Below are 24,186 nucleotides of genomic sequence, written 5' to 3' on the forward strand. Positions count from 1 at the left end.
CTGTGGCTACTACCTGCACTATTGCCAGTGGAGTGATGTTGCACTGTTGTCTCTGAGGAATACTCTACTCAGATATATATTTTCTGGAAACATGTTCATTTAAATTAAAGAGTAATGCATTCATGTACTTGTTTATTTGGAAGCTGATTCAAACAATACAACATCTTATATTTATCAGAGCTATTTGAACTCAATTTCAAACATCAATGGTTTGTCTATACCTTACCCATAGGTAACAGTGATGTTCTGCTTATGGCTAAGGAAGGGTTTTGCTACTGTTAAGAGGTGAAAAGTGGTACTCTGAGTGACACATTCAATTTTGTAGCAAAATAACATCTGAAGTAATCATCTTCCATAAAAAATATGTGCTTTTAAATACATACTTCCCCTTAAACATTAATCAGCTAAGCCACATGAGCAGCTCACCTTAGATTGAGACTTGTTGCTACAGTAACGTATGCGGGCGGGTTGGAAATGTTTCCTGTTCTTCCTGAAATGCCATCAACCAGAAAGAATCGTCTTAAAGCATTGGTACTGCTGCTGGAAATTGGATCTGAGAACAACAGACAGACATTAAAACCATTTGGTAGAATAGACTGTAAAATGGGTTCTTGATATCTGTAGTAGTATAGAATTAATATTTTCAGAGCATCTCATCTGTACAAGTTGCTGTGTGGCACAACATGGCTTTGTCCTGCTTATGTTTTCTATTTTTTTTCTTTTGCATCTGATTTTTTTACATTTGTTTGTTTCTAAAAAAATAAACAGCATTAAGCATCCATTATATGTTTTTGGCTGTTGCTTTAAAAAATGTTGCTTAGTAGTAATGTGAGGGTCAGCCCAAAACCCGCAGGTCAGGCGGGTTCAGCCTGGCTTCTGGACCCTATATTTATAGACTCGCACTATAAATAGAGGGGGAACGGCAGGCAGGGTGCAGGTTGGGAGTAGGTGGGTTAGGGTCAGGTCGAGAATTTCTTGACCCACAGACCACGGTTGCTTAGGTACCCAAAACATGTCTATACAGGCCTGGATTTGTGCCTTAGGGCAGCAGAAATTCAGGGGCAGCATGCTGCCCAGCCGCATTAAAGTCAGTTGCGCATGTGCATTTACACATATTCAAGATATGCGCATATAAGCGAATGCACAAGGTGACGGGGAGGGACGCGAAAGGGGGAAGCAGAAGGGGCGGAAGACGGTTAGGGGAAGGGGAGAGATGGGGAGGCGGACGTGGAGGGGAAGAGGAGAGAGAGGCGGAGGAGATAGCAGAACGGGAGGGAGACGGGGAGGGGAGAGAGACGCTGATGCGGAAGCAGACGCGGATACATAAATCCGGGCCTGTGTCTATATGACAGCCTTACAAGTCTTATTATTGTATTAACTTTGCTGTTAATCCAAACTTGGGAAGATTATGAAATTAACATTTCTTCCTGTACTACACTTTGGGGAGTTACTCCACAGTACAAAGCCCAAAGGAGAAACGTATACCAAACTCCCTCCCCACTATCACATTGTCACTAATGATTTGGGAGAGAACTCAGTCTTGTAAATGGGGCAGTATGCCTCCTTTCCAACTTGATTGCAATGTTGTTTTAAAACGTTAATCCCCCTGCATTACCAAATTCTTCTTATCTGTGCTCTGGGAATCGAATTATCTAGCCTGCAAGGACCAAACATAGAGCTTCAATTTTCCATTTATGCCCTGTTTAGCTCAAGAAATAACAAAAAACATAGATGTTTATTATATTAAACAATAGACAAACGTATGTTCAGCACAAGCCTTATTCATACTAATCCATGTTGAACAAGGGATATAATTCACTTTTAATCATATTTAAGATGTGCTGTGGGTATAGCTCCAATATTCTAAAGGAAACGCAGAAACATAATTTGGTGACATTTTCCCCACTAATGCAATCCTGGCTCCAAGATACATTAGTCTCACATACATCAAGTTTGGGAACCTTTTTGCTTCTAATTTAAGTGTTGCGTAACTTGCTGTTGCTATATAAATACTTGATGATGATTATAACTACAGATTCAAAGATATGTAGTTCAGTGTAGTACAGAATGTCTGACTTAAATCTAAGCTTTTGCTATAATTGTGGGTCTCTCCCTAAACCAAGAGTATTCCTCACTTATGCCTTAGAGCAGTGGTTTCCAAACAGTAGGACTGGCCCAGAGCCTTGAATGGTAGTGCCCAATCTGAACACAATATAAAACTTTATTTTGCACATTGTATCATATTTCATTAAGCACGGGTGCACACCACTGCCAAAACCTTCTCCAAGTTGAGTGTCTATTATATCTTTAAAGGAACAGTAACAAATAAAAATAAAAGCGTTATAAAGTAATTAAACTATAATGTACGGTTTCCTTGCACTGGTAAAACGTATGTGTTTGCTTTAGAAAAACAACTATAGTTTATGTAAATAGGCAGCTGTGTAGCCATGGGGGCAGCCATTCAAGCTAAAAAAAAGGAGAAAAGGCACTGGCTATTTAGCAGATAATAGATAAGCTCTGTAATAGCATACAATGGGATCCTGCCGAGTGCATCCATTTTTTTGTGTAATCTGTGCTTTGACTGGCTGCCCCCATGACTACACAGCAGCTTGTATATAAACTATAGTAGTCTTTCTGTAGCAAACACACCAGTTGTACCAGTGTAAGATAAAAACATATTTTTTAAATACTTTAATTGTTTGGTGTTACTGTTCCTTTAAGCAAGTGATCCCCAACCAGTAGCTCGTGAACAACATGTTGCTCCCAGTGGCCTCAAAGCAGGTGCTTATTTTTGAATTCCAGGCTTGGAGACAAGTTTAGGTTGCATAAAAACCACATGTACTGCCAAACAGAGCCTCCCGTAGGCTGCCAGTCCTCATAGGGGCTACCAATAGCCAATCACAGCCCTTATTTGGCCCCCCAGCAACTTCATTTCATGCTAGTGTTGCTCCCCAACTCTTTTTACATCTGAATGCTGCTCACGGGTAAAAAAGGTTGGGGACCCCTGCTTTAAGCGGATAGGGTGCCATAACATCCATTGGAGGGCCACGCCAGACCAGGCTCAAGCTGGACAGCTCTGTTTAAACTATAAGTAGGTCACTCTTGTGCCTACTCTGTGATTAGTGGCAAATTAAAAACAAGAAGGCTGAAAGAAATCAGCATGGATTATAGTTTAAAACAAAGAAATACAATTCCCCTGCATCTCCTTATAGAAACAGATTGAGCATTTTCTCTAGCTGGTCTGTTATAATGGACAACTTCTAATGGCAGAACTAAAGCAACAAATAAATGGCTTTACAGAAACTGTTTAGTAGTACAGAGCTTGATAATTGTCAACATATGATTCTATTTCATCTCTCATTTTGAGCAGTAACAGTAACACAGGGGTGTTCCCCCAACAGATGTACAATTAAAGGGATACTGTCATGAGAAAACTTGTTTTTCTTTTCAAAATGCATCAGTTAAAAGAGCAAACTGATTTTTTATATTTAATTTTGAAATCTGACATGGGGCTAGACATATTGTCAGTTTCCCAGGAACCCCCAGTCATATGATTTGTCCTCTGATAAACTTCAGTCACTCTTTACTGCTGTACTGCAGGTTTGAGTGATATTAACCCCCTCCCCCATCAGCCTAACAACAGAACAATGGGAATGTAACCAGATATCAGCTCCCTGACACAAGATAATCAGGCAAAATGACCTGAGATGGCTGCCTACACACCAATATTACAACAACAAAAAAATACACTTTTTGGTTCAATTTCATGTGGTAGAGTGAGTCATTTGCAGTGTAAACAGTGTAATTTAGAAATAAAAATGACAATAAAAATCACGACAGAATCTCTTTAAAGACCAATATTCATAAAAACTTACTTGTACTGCCTTGAAAGCCAGCATTCCACACTGGGACTGGCCACACCATACTGACACCATTACTGGTGTAAGAAACGAAAAGCTCATAAAAAACAGGTTCTGGTACATTCTGCAGTAAGTCAGCTACCTGTAGGGTGCACTGTAAATACAAAGTGAACAGCGCTTTAGCAATATCACACAAGCCAGTATGTCTAATATCAAATATATGTTAAGAATTGAAGTTTATATATTCTGTGTAGTATTTTGTTGATAAGAATAACATGGACCTAATAATATGGGTCAGTCCTGATGAAGGGACCTTCTGATATGTGGATCTGAGACAGAAGACAAAATATTACATTTTAGTTAACTGTCTGTTAACACTGCCAGTGATGTTTTTTTCTGTAAATTCTATGTTTTTTTTTATAAATATGCTAGTGATTGAATTTACAAAAAACTCCAATTACAAAATGTATAAATCTGCCTTCTGATGGTGTACTTCCTGCCAGTATGAATGTTTGATACATGAGAATGTATCAAACTAGATAGACTCAAATACAATGTTTTGTACTCACGGACAGACGGTAGAATGTCCCAAATCTAAACGCAGCATCCCAAACAGCCTGAGTATTTGGGCACATCTACAGAGTTCATAAAAGGACAAGAAGGATGGAATTAGCAAAGCAATGCCAGATGAGAAATTGTATTCCTATGTATAACAAACATTAGGGCAACCTGAGCCGAAGTAAAGCATAATTTGGAATTGTTATTTTTAACAGGAAACAATTTTTTTACATATTGTGACACACACACAAATAGGCCTTTTTGGTGAACAGGGAAAAAATGTAAAAAACAATTTGTGTGAAAGGCAATGAAGACTATAAAATATATATCTCCTGTTCTGTCCATGTGACAATTATATATATACATGCTAGTATTATTATGAATATTAATAATAAAAGATAGTCTACTGTCCCTTTAATTCCAATGTTAGCCAGAATCACATGTAGCCAGCATTGGCTCATCCACAACATTACGTTTTTAAACCTAACAAAATAGCTGGAGAAAAGTAAATGGAAGTAGTGCTGCTGAAAAAATGAGTTCTGTGTGATACTCAAAGCATTTTTCCACATTTGTCAAACATAGGGAACTATACTTTGTATATATCCACTACCATGGTGATTTGTTTCTATAGTTATATGGCGCTGACTTCTTTACCTGCAAAGTTCCTCCTCTCAGATCTTGCCAGCCCAAAAAGTTTCCTCTGATATCATATTTCAGAAGCTTGAACTGCATCTGTATTTAGAAAGAAGCAATTAGCTGATAAAAATATAAATGAAGATAACATGTGTCTATGCTTCTCTTATGAGAAATTCCTCTATACATTTCTTATATCACACACTTACCTGCACATTTCTTGTAAAGGACAACTGAGCTGGTGATGGTGCTGTGTTCCACAGCTGAGCTGAACTAGTGCTATAGAATAACGGTGGGAGGAATTTATTTCTGCAACAGAAAAAAAAACAGTTTGGTCCCATAGACCAGCAAGAACATACAACAGTTGACTAGCCTTCTGTTTATTTACAAATAGATTTGCAACTTCAGCCCCAAGTAAACTTCAGCAAATCTGTATTGCTTTGGGTCCCAGAGAAAAATAAATGTGGGGTCTCTCTTTTATATAGCTTCTTTTTAAACAATATTTTAGGCCCCCTATTGATCACAATGATATAGTGTTTTTTTATCCTTCGTGTATTAGCTCAGGTTTCTGTGCTGAACAGTGTCTTTTTCCTGCTTTGAGGTCCACAGTGTGTAAACAGCAGTATAATCATGTTGCTTTATAAATCCCTGATCTCTTTACTCCTACAGACTCACTGTGAGAGGTATATGAGACTGTATAAATTCAGTGGTGTGCTCGCCAGGGATGTCACATTTAGGATGACCAAGTTGGTGAGAAGCTGGCAAGCAGTGATGTTGCTATAAATCTGGAAGAAAAGAAAATTTATATAGATGTCTGTTCTATATTGCACTATAACAGAGATCAAGAGCATTGTCTGCAGTTTAAAAAGAAATTAAAATGAAAGTATAATTTTTCTCTATGACCAGAACTGAACATAGAAAAGTTTGGCTGTAGACTGCACCACAGTATTTGTAAATATCCTAAAAATGTTGCTTCTTTGGAACAGTAAGAACAGCACCTCAGGAAACTTTACCAACCATATGGCTTAAAATAATGGGCTGATTACACAGGGTATGTTTTATGGTGAGATAATATAAATGCCATGTTGACATCACATATAAGGGCAGATTTGTCAAAATGCGACATTAGAGCGCACTACAGAAAAACTCGCCCACTTTAGATTCATTCCTATGGGAAGTGTATTAATGAAACCAGTAACTTTAACTTTCAAACAGGTAATGTTTACTTTCACCCATTGAGGAATTGTTTGAATTTCTCTTTGCTGAGCTCTAATATCACTTTTTGATAAATCTACCCCTATAGATTTTCTATGCGCTTAATGGTGCTTAATGGTGAATAATTATTTCAGATATCATGGTCCCTTCAAATCTGTTTCACAACATTTTTACTATTTGTTGCTAAGTTGCTACAATTGCTAAGATTTTGTATCAATATGTTTATGAGTTTCCCAACCTAAAATATATTTTCAGTTTGCAAACCATACACTCAGGTGTGACTCACTGACAAATATCATTTAGTAATTTGCATTGGCCAACTGCAGAAGAAAAAGGTAAGAAAGAACTACAATAACCCATGTATATCTTTATATCTATATTTATTTAACACAAAAACACTATCAAATAATTATTCAAAATCTGCTACAATATGGGAACATGTTTATAATAATGGCAGTTCCCTTTAAAAGTTTACTACCAACTACCATGTCCCTCTTCTAAGGCTACAAAGGCTGGGAATTGGGGAATTCCATTGCCATGCTTGGAATTCCTGTCCATCAGGAATGAAATTTCACCAATGAAAACAATTTACTGGAGCTCCACAGCTGCAATTTCAATTTGTTTGTTTGTTTGTTTGGGGTTCAAGTTAATTTCACAAATTTCAATAAATGTAGAAGAACCCTCTTTTTTGCTTATATGTCTCCTAATACACTAAGGGAGTTAAGTAATACAAAGTTTGCTAGAGTTCATATCACTTATAACAACCAATCAGTGTGTTTATTGGTCACCTGTTTAAAAGCTAGCATCTTATTGGTTGCTATGGGCTACTGTACCTTGGCAAATGTAGTGCCTTTTATTACATACCGGTAAGTGGAGAAGAGCTTTATTGAACAAAGCATATTCTACATTCTAAAACTGGCACACATTTTATTCTTTTAATTGACTGTTAATATTAAAATGCTGAGAATGATATAAATATTGATATTAGAGCAAAGACTATATGGGAATCTGCTCAGACTGAAGAAGAAACATTTTTGATCAATCTGAATAGGTCACAATAATCTAGACTGAAAAAATACATCTTTATAAATGATCATCTAGTATATAAAAGTTTTGCTTAACATATGCACAGAAACTTACCCTACATGCCTGATAACTAGATTCTAAGTATAAGGTTTCCCAAGCTGATGCCATAGAATATACCTGTTAAAAGAAAATATTAGCACATTGTCATTAGTCCTGCCATATCTACCTTCCTTTAAATCAGGAATTGTCTCCCAATCTCAGACCAGAAGACTAGAACAGATTATGAGGGGTGGAATCATAACTGGAGAATACTTTTTTATTGTGAGGGCTCTTATCTCTCTTGTATCACTGAGGACCATATTTGGTTGTGTATGCAATCTGCTGTTGCTGGTTCTTTTACAGCCCGTGTGATCATTGGATCAAGCATTGGAGCGTTGGACCAAGCCAGTTTGGACCATCTTGTGGTCAAGTCCTACATATTCTATAATATACTAATGGGGGCCTATTAAAGAATGCTCAAGGCCCATGGGTTTGGGGCTAAATAAACTTGTCAACTTTGTTTTTAGTGTGAGCGTTAGGATCCTTAGAGTTGATTCAGGAATAATATGGTAGGTACTTTGTTGAGCACTATCTCAAATATAACATATCTTTTCTTTTTTTGTTAGTAATTAGCCTTAATACATGGAATGTATATGGGGGTACCTATGCACGGTGTAAACTGGGGGCCAGCTTCTAAATATAGGGTGCAGTTCCTGAATGATACAGTTTATAAATTACTGTACGTAATCTTAGACATTCAACAGAAATATTGCTTTACCGTTGCTGCTTGTGGGAAACAGAGGCCTCCAGACTGCAGAAAAAAACAAGACAGTAATTTAGTAAAATGTCTCTTATTGGTTTGCTTTGAGTTAATAAAATAGTAATTTTGCTCACCTGGTTACTTTCAGGGCAGACACAGTTACTGCTTATGAAGGTTTGCTGACATAGAATGCACCTGAAAAATCCAGATCAAAGCATTTCACATATCAAGCAGAGCATGACTTGAGGAAATTAACTTTCACGTTATATAGCAAAAATGGTTCTTTGTGATGAGAGCAGTGAGGTTGATGTTGTGCTGGCAGATTCTATTTATGCCTTTAACAGTGGCTTGAATGACAACATTAACACCCAAGGCTAGAGTTATCTCAAGATCTACTGTTAAAGCGATCTGAGTTACGGAAAGCAGGAAAGCATCATGTATAAGAAACAGACTTTTCAGATGCTTTTCTGCTGTCCGGAACCTAGAGTGCTGCTGACTGTTTGCAGCTCAGGCAGTTGGTGGATAGTGGTAGAGTTGTGAGGGTATTAATCCAAGCCAGCAGTGAAAAGGGTGAACCCACTATAAAAAGTCATGGTTTTGATTTTCAATGAAAGTACATTACATAAAGTTGTATTTCTAAGCAGGGAAACGGAATTTCAATTGCGAATGAAATGCCCCCCTTTAAGAAGAGAACCAGGGTCGACTGGTTGAAATTTTGGCCAACCATTGTGGGTTAGTGTTGGGTGCGGTCAGACAGGAGAAGTATACTTCTCCTCTGATCCTGAAGATTCTCTGTCTTTTAACCAGAGGCACGTACCAAAGTAGCGTACAGAGCAAGAAGACACGGGTATGGGTTAGATGCTGGTCCTACAATGGCAACATTTTGCCGGTTCGGGTGCGGGTTCAGATTTCCTGAAATGCACATCACTAGTGTAAAGCTAGAGTAAGGGCACACAGTGTTACATATTGAAAGTATAGGATCAAGGGAACAGCAGTGAGTGATAAGGACAAAATAAGTTCATAAACATGACCAAGACTGAAAGAATTAAAGGAGGAAATATTTTTGAATCTATTTGAATAAAATCTACACTGTTTTTTCAGAAGTGTGCAAGGAGAATGTAGAAAGGATTTTTGAGGAGGATGTAGAAAGCTGCATGATTATTTTGGTGAGGGTTGGGATTTAAAAGGGAGCTGCATATGGAAAAGCATTGGGAATTGGGACTGTTATTGTTTATGAGTGCATAATTGTAATCTTGCTTGTTAAGAAGGATTTGCTCTGCCCAGTAAGAAAGGCTTTGATTTAAGCCAGCATGTTTATTAACCTTTTGTTGTCATTTAGGTATGAAAGTAGAAATGTTTAGCAGAGATGTCAGTTTTTCCGTGGGATTTGCATATACACCCTACTGTCCACATACAGGAGTGGAAGAATTGTTTTCAGGTTAGCCGTAGCAAGGATTACATCAATGGGAGTCAAAGGCAGAGGACGGAATGGATTTATAGTTATTGGAAAGTGAATGAGATCAGAGGACATTTTAAGGGATGAGACTGAAATTAAGAATGTTAGTTAAAGCAGATAGGTTCATAGTACAAGTATTTTGAACCTGGGAATATTGACTGTATGACAGAAAAGGTAGTAAGGTGATAATCTGAAATAGAAAATGGATTAATAATAAATGTGAAATAGGCCAGGTTCTGGTAAGGAGCAGTTTAAGAAGGTAATTTCAGTTCATTGAATATATGGGAGTCTGTATATGTACATTGATGGGGAACAAAGGTGTAAATAAAGAAAGCCAAGGCTGGCAGAAGTCATCAATGAAGACCCGTTAAAGTCACCCAACTAACTGTAGATCAGTGCTGAGGAAAAAGTAGAGGATCCAAAGTCAGAGAGTTAACAGTATACGTGGCAATGTTTTCATAATCACAGATCATATTTTAACTTACTGGTTTCCAATGTCATTAGGTACTGATAATGCCCCACAATCTGCACATGAGTATGTGTTGCTGGAAAGGTTTTCCGCTTTAAAAAAAAACCATATATAAATTATTTATTAATAGATAAGTGTGTAATATATATATATTAAAACTATACTTATCAACACTGGGCAAATTTAAACCTATGCAGTTTCCCATACCAACCAATCAAAATGTAGCATGTTTAAAGCAGCTGAAAGTAAAATAATGAAAACAGATTTTTGATTGCTCGCCATGAGTTAAAGTGCAAATTTCCCAGTGTAGAAAATAATCCCTACAAAAGTTTTCTGTTGCATTGCTGAGTTTGTGTGGGCATGTTGTATATGGTCAGCTTGTAAAGTAGTAGTATGAAGGCAAGTACTAAAATGGATAATAATTAAAATATAAATATAAAAACAGGCCAAGGAAAGTATAACAGCAGGAAAATGTTGCAACTGCAGAGTGCAAAATTGACTTCACTTGTGTTAAAGGGTGGTTCATGTTTAAGTTAACTATTAGTATGTTGTTGAATGCTATTTTATTCAAATTACTGCATGGTTGCTTGGGTAATTTGGGCCCTAGTAACCAGATTGCTAAGATTGCAAACTGGGGAGCTGCTGATGCTGAATTAAAAACTAAATAGCTCAAAAAACACAAATGATAAAAAATGAAAACTAATTGAAATTTTCTCAGAATATCACCCTCTACATCATACTAAAAGTTAATTTAAAGGTGAACAACCCCTTTAACTGCAGCTTTGCACAACCTTGGCAATATTATCGCTACTAAGTTAATAAATTACCTCTGATCTGTTGGGCTCCACATGTGCAGGTGCTGCCTGTACATGAAAGGCATTCTCTCTGGTTAAAAGATACCACCTGGTCCTATAAGGAAAAAGAAAAACTAGTTTTTACAAACATCTATGATCTGGCATACATTGGCTTGCTATTGTATCACAGTGAATATGTATAAGGGATATCTTTTATGATTTAGATCACCATACTTTAAGTGATAAATGTAAACATTAAATAACCCCAATAGGATTATTTTGCCACCAATATTTAGAATAGTTACCATAAAGTACTAGGTACTGTATTATTATTACAGAGAAAAACATTAGTATTATCTGCTTTGCTTATACTCTCCACATTAGAAAGATGCTGATTACTATATTGACTTCAAATAAGCCAGAAATCCTGTCACATAGACTGAAATAGTAATTGAGGAATGGGGATCACACACTCGTTACAAAAAATCAAAATATATTTAATGCAAATCAAAGTGTTCTACACTAGTTGACCACATAGTGGTCTTTATCAGGGGGAAACAATACAACAAAAAGCAAAAAAGTGGCAGAATAAATATCAATTCCATGCAGGTTATATATCTTAATTGTGCCTGATTATACTTCTGGGTCTGGTCCAGAGGAACGATACTCAGTTCTCATATTTGCTTTTTGTTGTATCTTTTTTGTCCCGTGATGAAGACCATTGTGTATATTATTATGATAATATAGATAGACTGAAATATCAATTGAGGAATAGGGATCACACACTCGTTAAAAAAAATCAAAATGTATTTAATACAATTTCTAATAATATACACAATGGTCTTCATCACAGAAAAAAGATACAACAAAAAGCAAATATGAGGTCTAAGTAGTGTTCCTCTGAACCAGACCCAGCAGGATAATCGCACAATTAAGGTATAAAGCCTGCATGGAATTGATATTTATTCTGCCACTTTTTTTGCTTTTTGTTGTATATTTTTCCCCCTGATGAAGACCACTGTGTAGTTACTAGTGTAACTTTTTCCCCCCCGAAACGTTGATGTTTGGTGGCTGAATAAAAGGGGATATTCCCCGACTGCATTAATCAGCGTGTGTGCGGATCCGTTTCTTATACACATTGGTCAACTAGTGTAAGACACTTTGTTTTGCATTATTATGTTTTGTATTAAACAAATTTAGATTTTTGTAACTAGTGTATGATTCCTCAATGTATATTATTGTCTCCGGAGACATTAATGGGTAATCTGCAGTGGCTCTGCTCCTCACTAATATAATTTTGGGTGTGTGCCTTCTAAACCTTCTATGTCTATATAAATAAACTGAAACAGAGGACTTACTGATCTACCAAGATGTTTTTATTTAACAAGATTATGACTGAAAGATTGAGATACTAAATTTCTACATAGTTCTACATAGTTTCACAACATTCTACAAAGATCTACATGTTTTTGTTTTGTGCTTTTGTTGTACTCACAATGGCACACTGCGTGCAGTTCACCAGAGGGGATCCAAGATCACTGATCGCATTATCTTTAGCACAGGTGCATCGGAGACCTAGTTAATAAAGCACAGGTTTTAAGTCAGTGCAGCCTTTCTATGCTAGCTGTAATCAGTAAATATCCTACTAGTCACTAGTGCTTAGCTTTTATAAGATGAGGACTGAATCACCTCAATCCCATTGGAAAATCAAACCTGCCTTATCGATATCTGGCAGATAAGCTACCGTATTTGTGTAAAGCAGGGGTGCCCACAGCCCGGGATTTGTGGAGAGGCCACCAAGGCCTAGGGCGGCAGGATTTTAGGGGGCGGCATGCTGCCCAACCACACCACATTGCTTCAGAAACACTGGGGATGAGCAGGAGATACAATAGATTTTTAAAATTTTCTGTATGCCAATCCACATTGCTCTAGTCCCGATGATGAAAATTTGATTGAATAAAAGGGAGGGGACGGGGAGACTAATGACAGTGGGCCTAGGGGCGCCTACTATGTAAATCCAGCTCTGGGTGCCCAAAAGGTAGATTGTGATCTACCAGTAGACTTTTAGCTGGTGATCAGTAGATCTCAAGACTCTGTCAACCAACAGCTTGTCTAAATCACCCTCCTATTTCATGCTTTTCATTCAGATATTTATTACATTAAGGCTACATTGGAAATAGAAGTTTAAACCTAACACTATACATGTTTATTCTCATAAATCAATATTTAAATAATATTTTCCATGGAACAGAATGCTAACAATATTTTTATGGATGTATATCCTAATGGGACAACATCACTAGAAGTAGACCTCGCATTAGTAAAGTATGGGTAGGGCACTCCTCTAAAGGACCCGAATAGGCATTTTAAATCTTACTGTGTATGGCCACCTTAAAGCCCTGTGAACAAAAATGCCTGCCAAGGTCCCTATGACTGTATGTGTCAAACAAAATGATTGAGAACATTCAGATTTTTTTCAGAACAAAATCCATGTCATTGGGCATAGAGTGAGTGTTTCCTTTGTGTGGCCAGCTCTGAGAATTAGCACAGAGAACTATTTCTAAAAAGATAACGCTGGACCATCTAGCCTTGATTTAAGTGACCTGCAGTTACACAGGTAGCACGCTTGGCCTATGAAAAACTGAACTATAAAAAGTTCTCTGTTTTATATATTAGTACATACAGGAACGTCCAGCGATTTATTTCCTGTCAACGATTCCTAAGGGGGTTGAGGTTGGACTTTAACGTGTAAAGCTGTTCCAAATACACTAAAAGTAGTAAATGGAAATCCTAGCAAGATGGACAAAATGCTACATTAATATATGTCTCCCAAAATATTTCAGGCAACACTTCATATCTGGTCAAGCAAGTCATCCAAAAAGAGCCAAGCCATATTCAATTAGTACATGTCTCAATTAGTACATTGAGACATGAGTGGATTCAGTTGGGTTCTTATGTAGAAAAGGTACATTAATTAATGATTTGGTCCTTCCAGGAATAGATATAAATGTATTTTTTACAAGTAACACGGGTTCCTTTGAGTCTGTGTGAACCAGGATTGCCAGGTTTCCAGCCAAATTGGGCTACTAATTTAAAGTCCAGGTGGGTACAAACTAGCCAAGGTACAGATTTGGGCTACTTTTTGGGCCTTTGGCTGTTTTTTACTTTGGAAACCAGCCATAGTTTTCTCTTGCCCTAATGTGCCAAGCCTGCATCTCCCAATGCATGTTGAGTAATGTAGTTCTTGTTTAACAATTTGCCGACTGCCAAATTTAATATAAGACTACAATAATACGCTATGCAATGGGACTGACTTGCGTAGAAGTTGGGGGTTACCAGATTTTGGGCTCTGTATTTTAACATTTTCCGGTGACTTTCCTCAATTTCAGACAAATTTGGGGCAAAAATCTGCTGGTCACCAAAATATCTACCGATATTTATTGAAATAGTTTTACCAATATTTATTGAAATGTATTGAAATGTAGCCCTCCTGAGCCCCCTCTGTAGTTACACCTCCTGGTGAAGAGGGCGAATCTTTCCCGTTTTGCTTCACGGAAAAATGTGCAAATCGGTGAAAATTGAAAAAGGTGTATTTTCACATATATTAATTTGTTTTTTAAACTTTTTTTTTCCACTGCACATGTTGTGTTATTTTGGGCTACTTTTGAAGTGCCTCTTGGCTAGTTTTGGGCTGGTTTTGTAGCTGACTTTTTTGGAAACTAGACCTGGCAACCCTGGTGGGAACTGATATGTTTGTGTGAAGAAATAGAATTCAGTATATTCCCCTTTTCCCAACTGAATGCACTGGAATAGTGTGGCTTGCCTCGAACGCTATACATAGTTACATATGAATATTAACATGTTAAAAGTTCAGCCGCCATGTTTTAGTCTGAGATTAGCGCTGGTACCTCCTGTTAACATCCTTGACAGTGAAACAATAAGGAGACTTACGGTCAGGACTGGCCATTACTCCGACGGATGATCCACACGAGACACATGACAGGGAGGCAGTGTTATAAAACTGATCGGCTGCACAGTTAGCTGGCTGGCTAAATGCTATGGAAGTGCCCTGTGAAAACGCTAGTGCCGGGAATAGAAATAAACCAAACAGCCGACATATCCAAAGAGGCATCATTGCGCTGAAGAACTGACATTCACTGGTGGTAGCGTCCGTTGCTATGGTAACATTAGCGCTCGGCTAAAGAACACGCCCAGCTTTTGACAGTCACGTGGGGTTACCTGTGGCGGAACATAAGCGATGCCATTGCTTCACGTGACTTCCTGATTGTACTGTAGGAGGGAGTTTATGGTTGTCTATTTCAATTATTATTTTCCGCTCATGTCCTGCTACAACTACTTATAAAAGAGCATCCCGAGAACTAGCCTCCCGCCTTTTTTTTTTTGCGCGTAGAAGGCATAATAAACACAGCTCGCTGAGATGGAAGCAGGAGCTTGGAGGCGTGTCTTTAGAGAACTTCTCTAGCTTTTAGAGCACCTTTAAAGTTCAGCTATTTGTGTGGAGTTAGAAAAGAAGGCGTTGAAAAAGTATAGCAATAAGTGCCAGCAGAATTTCCCATTGTATTTGCACTCCAGCTGTTTTTTGAACAATTTTGTGCTTTCCTGGCATTTTCTAGGGTGATTTTTAGTTTACCTAGAAATCTATACGTAGGGTTGCCATCTTTTCTGAAAAAAAAATACCACCTTCTGTTATTCTTGACATTTTTTCCTATTAATATAACATTGGCATCTAGCATCATTTTTACCTGTAAAAAATACTGGGCTTCCTATATATTTACCTTTTTTCCCTATTAATAACATTGAGATCAACCATCATTTTTACCGGCCAGACCGGTAAAATACCGGCCAGGTGGCAATCCTACTATACATAGGTTTTTTTTTCAGGAGTATCTGAGCTTTCTAAATCTGAGTTTTTGTGTATTTTCACTTCTGAAACAAGATTTAGAGCTCTAAATGCCAAAAAAAAAAAAATCAAAAAAATTCATTCTTCGTGATATAGGGATTTGTACCAGACAGGGTCGGACTGGGCAGTCAGGACACAGGGAAGAAACCCAGTGGGCCCTCACCGGCCCAGGCCCTCTCCCCTAATCTACCGAGCCCCAAGAAAAAAGTGTGTGGCGCAGCCAGCATTTGTGCCGGTGTTCGCGCATGCGCACCAGCATTTGCACGGGGGGCCCCGGAAGTAGGGATGCACTGAACACAGGTTAGAATCCTAATGTGCATATGCAAATTAGAGACGGGAAGGGGAAAACATTTTTTACTTCCATGTTGTGTGACAAAAAGTCACCCGATTTCCCTCTCCGCCCTGGAATATGAATAGGCGAGTGTCTGAATAGAAAGATGGGTAATAAAAATTAGCAATAACAATACATTTGTAGCCTTACAAAGCATTTGTATTTAGATGGGGTCAGTGACCCCCCCTTCGAAAGCTGGAAAGAGTCAGAAGAAGGCAAATACTATGAAAAAATAATAATGAAGACCAGTTGAAAAGTTGCTTACAATTGGCCATTTTATAACATACTTCGGGGCATATTTATCAAGGGTCGAATTTCAAATTTGGAAAAACTTCAAAATTCGAATTCAAAAAGACCAACAGAAATTAAGTCAAAGTTTTTTTGGCTGAATAGGTCCGTTTTCAATGGAATAGGTCCGTATTTGACCAAAATAGAATTGTACGAGTTGAAGCAATAGCACATTCGATCGAATGCAAATCAAAGTTTTCCGAAAAAAACCCCATATCCACCAATTGACTTCAAATAGGTACTAGGAGGTCCCCCATAGGCTAAAACAGAAATTCGGCAGGTTTTAGATGGCGAAAGGTCGAAGTTGAATTTTTAAAGAGACATGATAAATTTCAATATTCAAATTTTCAAATCTTTTTCAAATTCAAATCGAATTTGCACTATTCCCTAGTCAAAGTACAAAAAAAATAGCTCGAAATTTGAAGTTTTTTAATTCGACAATTCACCTCGACTTTTGATAAATCCGCCCCTATAGTTAACTTTAGGTGAACCACCCCACCAGTCAATGTAAGCTGTTGCTCTATGGCCATGCTTTATGTTTTAAAGGTTCTGTGAACAGTGGGGTATTCACAAATACCTATGTCCAATATTGTTAGAATAACATGTAGTGCTCAACACAGTGGCAAAATGGCTCTTTGCATACTGAACAACTGTCAGGGTGCTGTAGTACTGAACAATCAAAAAAAAGCAGCACCAAAAGCCTATTACTTTTTCACAAAAACATGCTGCTTTTCTGTTTGGATGGCCAGATACACATTGAGCATATATATATATACTTGCTGTAGAAGACTGTCTAATGCTACCTTGTTGTTAAATATGGGACTCTGAGACACTTACTGCTGTTGTTCCGTTTACAATAGGCACTCCGAACAAACGGATGCCTTTTATTTCATCCCAGTTATTGCAGGGACCCCTAGAATATTATAACAGGAAACATTAATAAGGGGTTCAGACATACTACCTATTGCTACACCCTTTTATACTAGGGCTAGACTGACTACTACTACTAATAAAAAGACAAAATAGCCAATGAGGCAGAAACACTGCCCTAAAACGATACAGTGAAACCCCAATTGGCACAGGAAGTGACGTAAGAAATAACCCAATCCTCCAGGATCCAGGAGGATTGATCACATTATATACACCATGAGAACCGCTCAAATACACGCCATCACGTCCATATGCTGTAACAGAATAAAAAAGGACACACAGTGTCGGACTGGGATGCCAGGGGCCCACCAGAAAACCTTAGACCATGGGCCCATTTTCCAAACTATTATTCCTCCTCTACTCACTTAACCTCTTCATTCTCCAAGTCTTTTATATCTACTTACTATACTCTATTGTTCCATTATTAAGCCTCTTTTTTCTCCCACTGGGAGTTTTCCTGGTATCCCGGTGGGCCAGTCCAACACTGAGGACACATGAGGGAATGAGCTAACAATATGGTACTGCCTTATAGCATCAGCCTGTCTGCCCACTCCAGCACATAGTTCAGTAAAACAAAATAACTCAAGACCAAGAGAGTCGTCAATTTAGGAGAGGAAATAAAGCTTGCCCATACATACCATTAGCTCTATTCAGAATTCAAAATAAAGGCTAGGGAAAGTTTCAAAATCTGTGGAGGCAAATATATTTCAGTTAGTATTATGTTATCAAAAGCATTTTATACTCCAATGTTCATTTAGGCCTTTTATGAGTAATCGTGCCTAATTTTTTTAATAAAGATATTTCTCTTTGTTGTAACGTTTGTTTCAGGTTTCCACCTCTAGATGGCACCGTAATAACCTCCAGCACCAACCATTTCAATTGACTTACATTGTGGTTCATTTTTAAAAAAAAATGCCTGGATATGATGTATGCGTGTTTGTTTCTCATTATAAGTTACAAATGTTACCTAGATGTTCTTTAATCCAAGTCTTAACTTGCCTTGAGCTCTGACCAGCAGAGGCCAGAGGAGACAGTAAGTAGATACACCACATTGCAGGTGTCACAGGCAGCATAGTCTTTTAGTGAGTAGAGATACCAAATGAAGATACAAAGGGGAGTTGTGTGTTCCCTTTCTTGTACTTATATGACAACAAATCTTGTGAAACTAAATTTGTTAATAGTATTACTGTTATAATCTTTGTTAACAAATCTCCCCTTAGTTTTCTTTCCGCCTTTGTATAGCAATTATTGTCTGATTATATCCTGTGTGCCCTTAAGAATCGGCTTTTAGGAATGGCTTTGGTTATGAAAACTAGTTGCATGTAAAATCTTGTTTCTATCTGTACTGTGTTTTTAAAGTAGAGGCTTGTGTATACGACAATCTATTTTTGTGAGGTGAACATCCAGATAATTGAATGTATTTAACTCAATTTTTTTTTCAGAAAACATTTTTTATTTCAGCAATAGATCAATACAATTCTTCCATTTCCATACACATGTTTTTGTTAATATTTTTCAACTCTGCATTGTACAAACGTATGTTTACATAAATCGGCAGTTAACAGAGAGTAGTAGCAGATATGTCTTATGGGCTAGTCCACACGGGGAGATAGCGACGCGTTTGCGGTCGCGGCGACAAAGCGCCGCGACAGTCGCCGCGACCGGCGCAGGCGACAGTTTTGTATGGGCGCCTATGTAAAAACGCCTGTGCTAACCACACGAGGCGATGCGCTTTTCAACAGTCGCCTGAAAAAGCCTGGCGAGGCATTTTCAGGCGACTGTTGAAAAGCGCATCGCCTCGTGTGGTTAGCACAGGCGTTTTTACATAGGCGCCCATACAAAACTGTCGCCTGCGCCGGTCGCGGCGACTGTCGCGGCGCTTTGTCGCCGCGACCGCAAACGCGTCGCTATCTCCCCGTGTGGACTAGCCCTATACATGTCATAATCAGTGCTGTCTATTTCTACCTTGTACCTTTTGAGTTTTCGTCATGTTTAGTGTATTCAGAAATGGAGGGTTGGCTGCACAATGTAATATCGAATAGATCATCTTGTTGCTTTATGCATATTTGAGAATATAAGTAACATATTAACTTTTTCTTTAACCAACAAAAGAATGATGATCATTTTGTTTACTCTTTCTTACTCTTTATAGGTCTCTTCATGTCACCAAAAGCTGCATTGCCGGAAGCCCCATCTATTCTTAGTGTGTGTTTAGTCACAAATTGATTTCTGTGGTAAATTTAATGGCGTTGTCTGCTTTATTAGCAACAAGTAAAAGTCGGTGCACAGGGCCCTTCTGCAACACTAAAATATCTTCTGCAGGAGAATACTATTGACAATGCAAAGGGACATGAATGGGTGCTGTGGTTGCACTTTATTGGCCAACCTAATTGATATATTAGATATATAAATATTTCTGGAAGCTCCTTTAAAGTTCATGTAAACAGTTATTTTCAATTTGTAGATTATATTTTAGAAAGGGAAGACAAAACCCTCCTTTGCCCTTCATTCCTCTGCACCTAACTACATCTCATCTCTTGTTTCTCTATATGTTTCTGCCCGAAACCTCCGCTCCTCTCAGAGCAACCGCTTGATTGTACCCCCCCCCCCCACTACTACTGCTGTTTCCAGTATCAAACCCTTCTCTCTTGGAATTCCATTCCTGAATCTCTCAGGAGAGAATCCCACTTCAGTGCTTTTAAAACAAAACTCAAAGACTACCTCTGGGAGCACCTGGATAACACCTGAACTGGCACTTATATAACAGTGTAACAAACTGTAACCCACAGCACCTTAATAGCCCTCTGAATTGTGTCTGTATGTTACCCTCCCATTTAGACTGTAAGCTCTACGGGGTAGGTAGTATTTATGTGAATTGTATTCAGGGGCGATCCTGGCCTCTCCGCCACCTGAGGCAGCAGCAGTTGCTGCTGCCCCCCCTCCCCCTGAAATTCGCTCTTAAAGTACCAGGAGTGGCATTTTTGCTGCCCCTGGTACCTAGTGGGGCGCTGCCGCCTGAGGCGATGGCCTCAACTTGCCTCATTGGTGAAGCACCCCTGATTGTATTTCTAGTAATGCACTTATTGTTACTTTTTATTCCAATGACCCCTTGTTTGTTACTACTAATTTATTGTTTTGCTGTACAGTGCTTTGCCCTCGAGGAGCACTTTACAAATACAAATATACATACATACATTAGGTACCCAAAATAAAGATATAGAAAAAGTAATCCATCCAGAGTTACTGGCCTATTGTATTACAAGAAAAGTGCTGTCTGAATCACCAGTATCTAGTTACAAGAAAGGTAACACACAATGGTTTTTAGGTAAACCTAAAAAGGGCACTTCTCTATGTTTAACTTGTGTGTGTGTGTGTGTGTGTGTGTGTGTGTTGTGCCTCAATTATTAAAGGGGACAAAATTAACCACCCAACCCAAGGCAACCCTTTATGACTCAAAGACTATTTTACCTGTGAGACCTGCAATGTATCATATCTACTTAAATGTCTGTGCTCGATCCCCCTCATGTGTCCTATTTTATTCTATTGCAGTATATGATCTTGATCACATGTTTTCATTGGTGTCTATATATATGTACTTTAATTGCAACAGACATTGCATGTACTCTACTTAATATGTAAGAATAACAGACAAATGGTTGTAATTACGTCACTTTCTGTGTCACATTTTAAATGTTATGTTTTCACTGTATATTGTGGGCGCAAAACATGTTGCGTGGACAACACTCTTTTAGCAGTTTTTCTGCCTCATAGCTGATTCTTGCTACCTTATGTTGAGAGAACAACATTTTTCCACTTTATGTGATTAGTTGATATTATACTATGATTGATATTGGGGAACATGCAGTGGATATATGTGGTGAAACTGGTAATATGTATGGAAAACGTACTATTACATAACCGATGGGACCTGATATACAGAAGATTTTTAGATTTTTTACAATCATTTTCAATATATCCTTTTAAATACTTTTTCTAATTTTTCTACTGAAATTTTTTTTTTCATTGTTTCCAGTTCATTAAAATGAATTGCTTGCACATGTGAAATGTTGGATTGTGGGGGAAGAGGTGGAGTCATACCTATAAAGGTGGTTTCTGCACTGGTGATTGCATCCTGATGAAGGAAGGTTAAATCCCCCCGAAACGTTGATACAGTGGTGTTTTTGAAATAAATTTGAATATACTGCATATAAATATCGTGTGTGTGGATCCTTAATCGAGATTGCTGTTGCTGAGGGGCCTTGCTGGTCGACGGATGATCAGCACCACATTGCAGTGAGGTAAACGGCAGGAGTGCGGTGGATTAATGAAAACTCAGAATCTCATGATGACATCATTACACACTGGAGTACCCTGTGAGCTGACAGGTAGTGATTTTTATGTAGAGGCTTTTCGGCAGCACCCCATATCAACAGGTAGGTACACATAGGCAAGCAGGCACATTGGTCTGCAAGTATTTATTTTTTTAAAACTGGGACCTTCTCTGGAGGTTCTTTTTTGGACAAAATGGTTTAGGGATGCAAGCTTTAATGAAAATCCACCCATGACCTGAAGCCACTGTATCAGCCTGGGTGCAGAAGAACAGAGGATTTCAGCTTTGACATTCCCATTATTATTCAGCTTTGACATCACGTTATTCCCAAAGCTCCTGACATCCTTCAAAAGCAAAAACCTTTCTTAAACTTATAACAGCTTATACAAAGACTTAACATTTATGGCACCTTACATTAGCCCCTCTGACAGTTTTGCATTTGTCAGAATCCATCGTTTGCTAGTCCAGGCCTGCCTTCCTGTAAGGAATTACACCTGAAGAATCCCCAGGAATCTCTCTACAAGGCTTTTTGTGTATCATTTGTGGTTGATGTTGGGTAGGGAGATAGGTCTATAATTGTATATAACTTGTTGTCTTGTAAACTGTTCAAACTGTATTATTTCATTTAGTAAATGTATCTTGGCAGTAATTTCATTGAACAAGCATTTTATTTGGGAAATAAGCACCTTTTTTAATGCTTTGTGGTAAAGAGCTTGCAGGTAGGGTTGACACCAGGCCAGTATTTTAACGGCCTTGTAAATCACTTGCCAAGGCTGTAGTGACTTAAGTTCAGCCCCTGGTCCAGCTTCTTAATTCACTGAACTGCGGGAAACTTTCATTTTTTCTTTTCTTTTCCCTCCAGGCCCGGACTGGCAATCTTCCTGATAGGCCACTCTATTTAAGTGTCGACCTCCAAAGTGATGCTGCTGAAGGGAACTGAAGAAGAATCTGCCAAAGCCGCGATTGGGATGTCCCTGCAATTTAAAATATGTAGGGATGACAACTCAAATGCTCAAACTATGCATACAAAAACATTGCAGTACCATCAGAAATGCAGAAAGCGATGCAAAAACAGAAAGAACTCTTTCAACTGTGGCACAACATTTTCGGGAATTCCATAATTCAGACCCTAAAAAATCGTCCTTTTGGGCCATCGAACAAGTTAAATTGGGAATTAGAAAAGGGAATCTGGAACAAGAGCTTCTGAAAAGAGAAAGCCATTGGCTATTCAAATTAAATACTGTGGTATAAATCACGGTATAAACCATGGTATAAACGAGAATAATTCATTTACAGCCTTTATATAAACCATACGATATAATGTTAGATATAGAATCAGCGAAAATTATTATGTGACTCTTCCTCATCTTGGACAAATGCTTTATAGTTCCCCCGGATAGCCTTGGGTTAATGCAGAGGGAGATGGTGCAGGTGGTGTTTTTGGAGATGCTATCAGGCTCTGTAATGGGTCCGACGAAATAATAGCCTCCCCTATGCCTCTCACTGGAACTTAGAGCCTGGGTGGAGACAGGAATAAGTCCAGATGGAGAGTAACAGAGGTGCCGGTAATAAATGTTGGGTAGGCACTTGTAAAAAGTCTAGTCGAGGTAGCCAAACAGGGATAAGCGGAAACGTAGTCAAAGCCAGGCGTGGGTCAGGAACGGAAATCAGCGGTACCAGGGGAAATCCGAGAGAAGAGTCAAAAACAGGCCAATAATCAGGAAACCAGTGGATCAGCAATGTGGAATTCAAAAACACTTAGTGTCAGAGGCAAGATCACTTCGCAGTGACTTGCAGGCCTCGGCGTCCTTTTACGCACCGTGCGCATGCGTCAAAAACGTGCGCGCGCGTCAAAGACGTGCGCGCGCCCGCGAACCTCCGTCCACGCACGCGCGCACAACTCGACGCAACCGCGCCGGTGCGCACACACGCCGCGATCTCTTGCCGGGGCGCAAGCCAGTACCAAGGGACTGACAGATGCGCAGATGGATGAATTACATAGCGAAGAAGGTGTTTGGTGAGGAAGAAGGTGGGACTCGTGTCTAAAAAGCCTCCTCGTCATCATGACTGTTCCAATCTCTGTCCATGCCTCCCTTCTGCCACGCGATGGAAAGGTGGAAGCGAATAACCCAAGAAGAAAGGGTGGAAATGACTTTCCGAAGACCCACAACGGGGAAGCAGAAGTGACGTATTTATGAATTAGATCCATGCGGCTATAAAGAAGGCCAAGCTAGACGGGATATGTAATTGCCTTTTGAGAAAACCACTGGCGAAACAAGTGTCAGGGCAAAGACTTGACTCTACTTATTTTAAACTTAGCACTGATTAGAGATTGCAGAAGCAATTTTTTAACGCTCATACTTATCTTCTCTTTACCTTATCCTATTTTCCTTTCCAAGGTCTGTTGGGTTTGCGATTTTTCAGATTAGAACAGCCTCCTCAAATAAGAACAGGGGAGATTTAAAATTCAAAAAATTGAGTTAGATTCTATGGGAGTAAATCCACCATATTCTGGGTATTAACCGGGGAGATGGGAAAATAATAGACCATATTCTTTTTAAATCGTTTATTAGCAT

At 38.7% G+C, this 24,186-nt stretch overlaps 1 protein-coding gene across 1 annotated transcript in view; it reads right to left on the reverse strand.

The window, feature by feature from the left end:
* Positions 1–15,138, reverse strand: part of LOC108714094 (meckelin) — a 29,928-nt gene extending 14,790 nt beyond the window's left edge. Inside the window, exons 1-13 of the mRNA XM_018257983.2 lie at positions 14,762–15,138; positions 12,306–12,385; positions 10,844–10,925; positions 10,033–10,108; positions 8,226–8,286; positions 8,110–8,142; positions 7,407–7,469; positions 5,727–5,836; positions 5,261–5,360; positions 5,073–5,150; positions 4,430–4,495; positions 3,876–4,014; positions 427–553 (exon numbers count right to left, since the gene is read on the reverse strand). Coding sequence (XP_018113472.1) covers positions 427–553; positions 3,876–4,014; positions 4,430–4,495; positions 5,073–5,150; positions 5,261–5,360; positions 5,727–5,836; positions 7,407–7,469; positions 8,110–8,142; positions 8,226–8,286; positions 10,033–10,108; positions 10,844–10,925; positions 12,306–12,385; positions 14,762–14,945 — 1,199 coding nt within the window. The 5' untranslated portion in view covers positions 14,946–15,138. The remainder of the gene's footprint in view (positions 1–426; positions 554–3,875; positions 4,015–4,429; positions 4,496–5,072; positions 5,151–5,260; positions 5,361–5,726; positions 5,837–7,406; positions 7,470–8,109; positions 8,143–8,225; positions 8,287–10,032; positions 10,109–10,843; positions 10,926–12,305; positions 12,386–14,761) is intronic.
* Positions 15,139–24,186: the final 9,048 nt, after the last annotated feature.

Source organism: Xenopus laevis, chromosome 4L, assembly GCF_017654675.1.
Source record: "Xenopus laevis strain J_2021 chromosome 4L, Xenopus_laevis_v10.1, whole genome shotgun sequence".
NCBI classification, from domain to species: Eukaryota; Metazoa; Chordata; class Amphibia; order Anura; family Pipidae; genus Xenopus; species Xenopus laevis.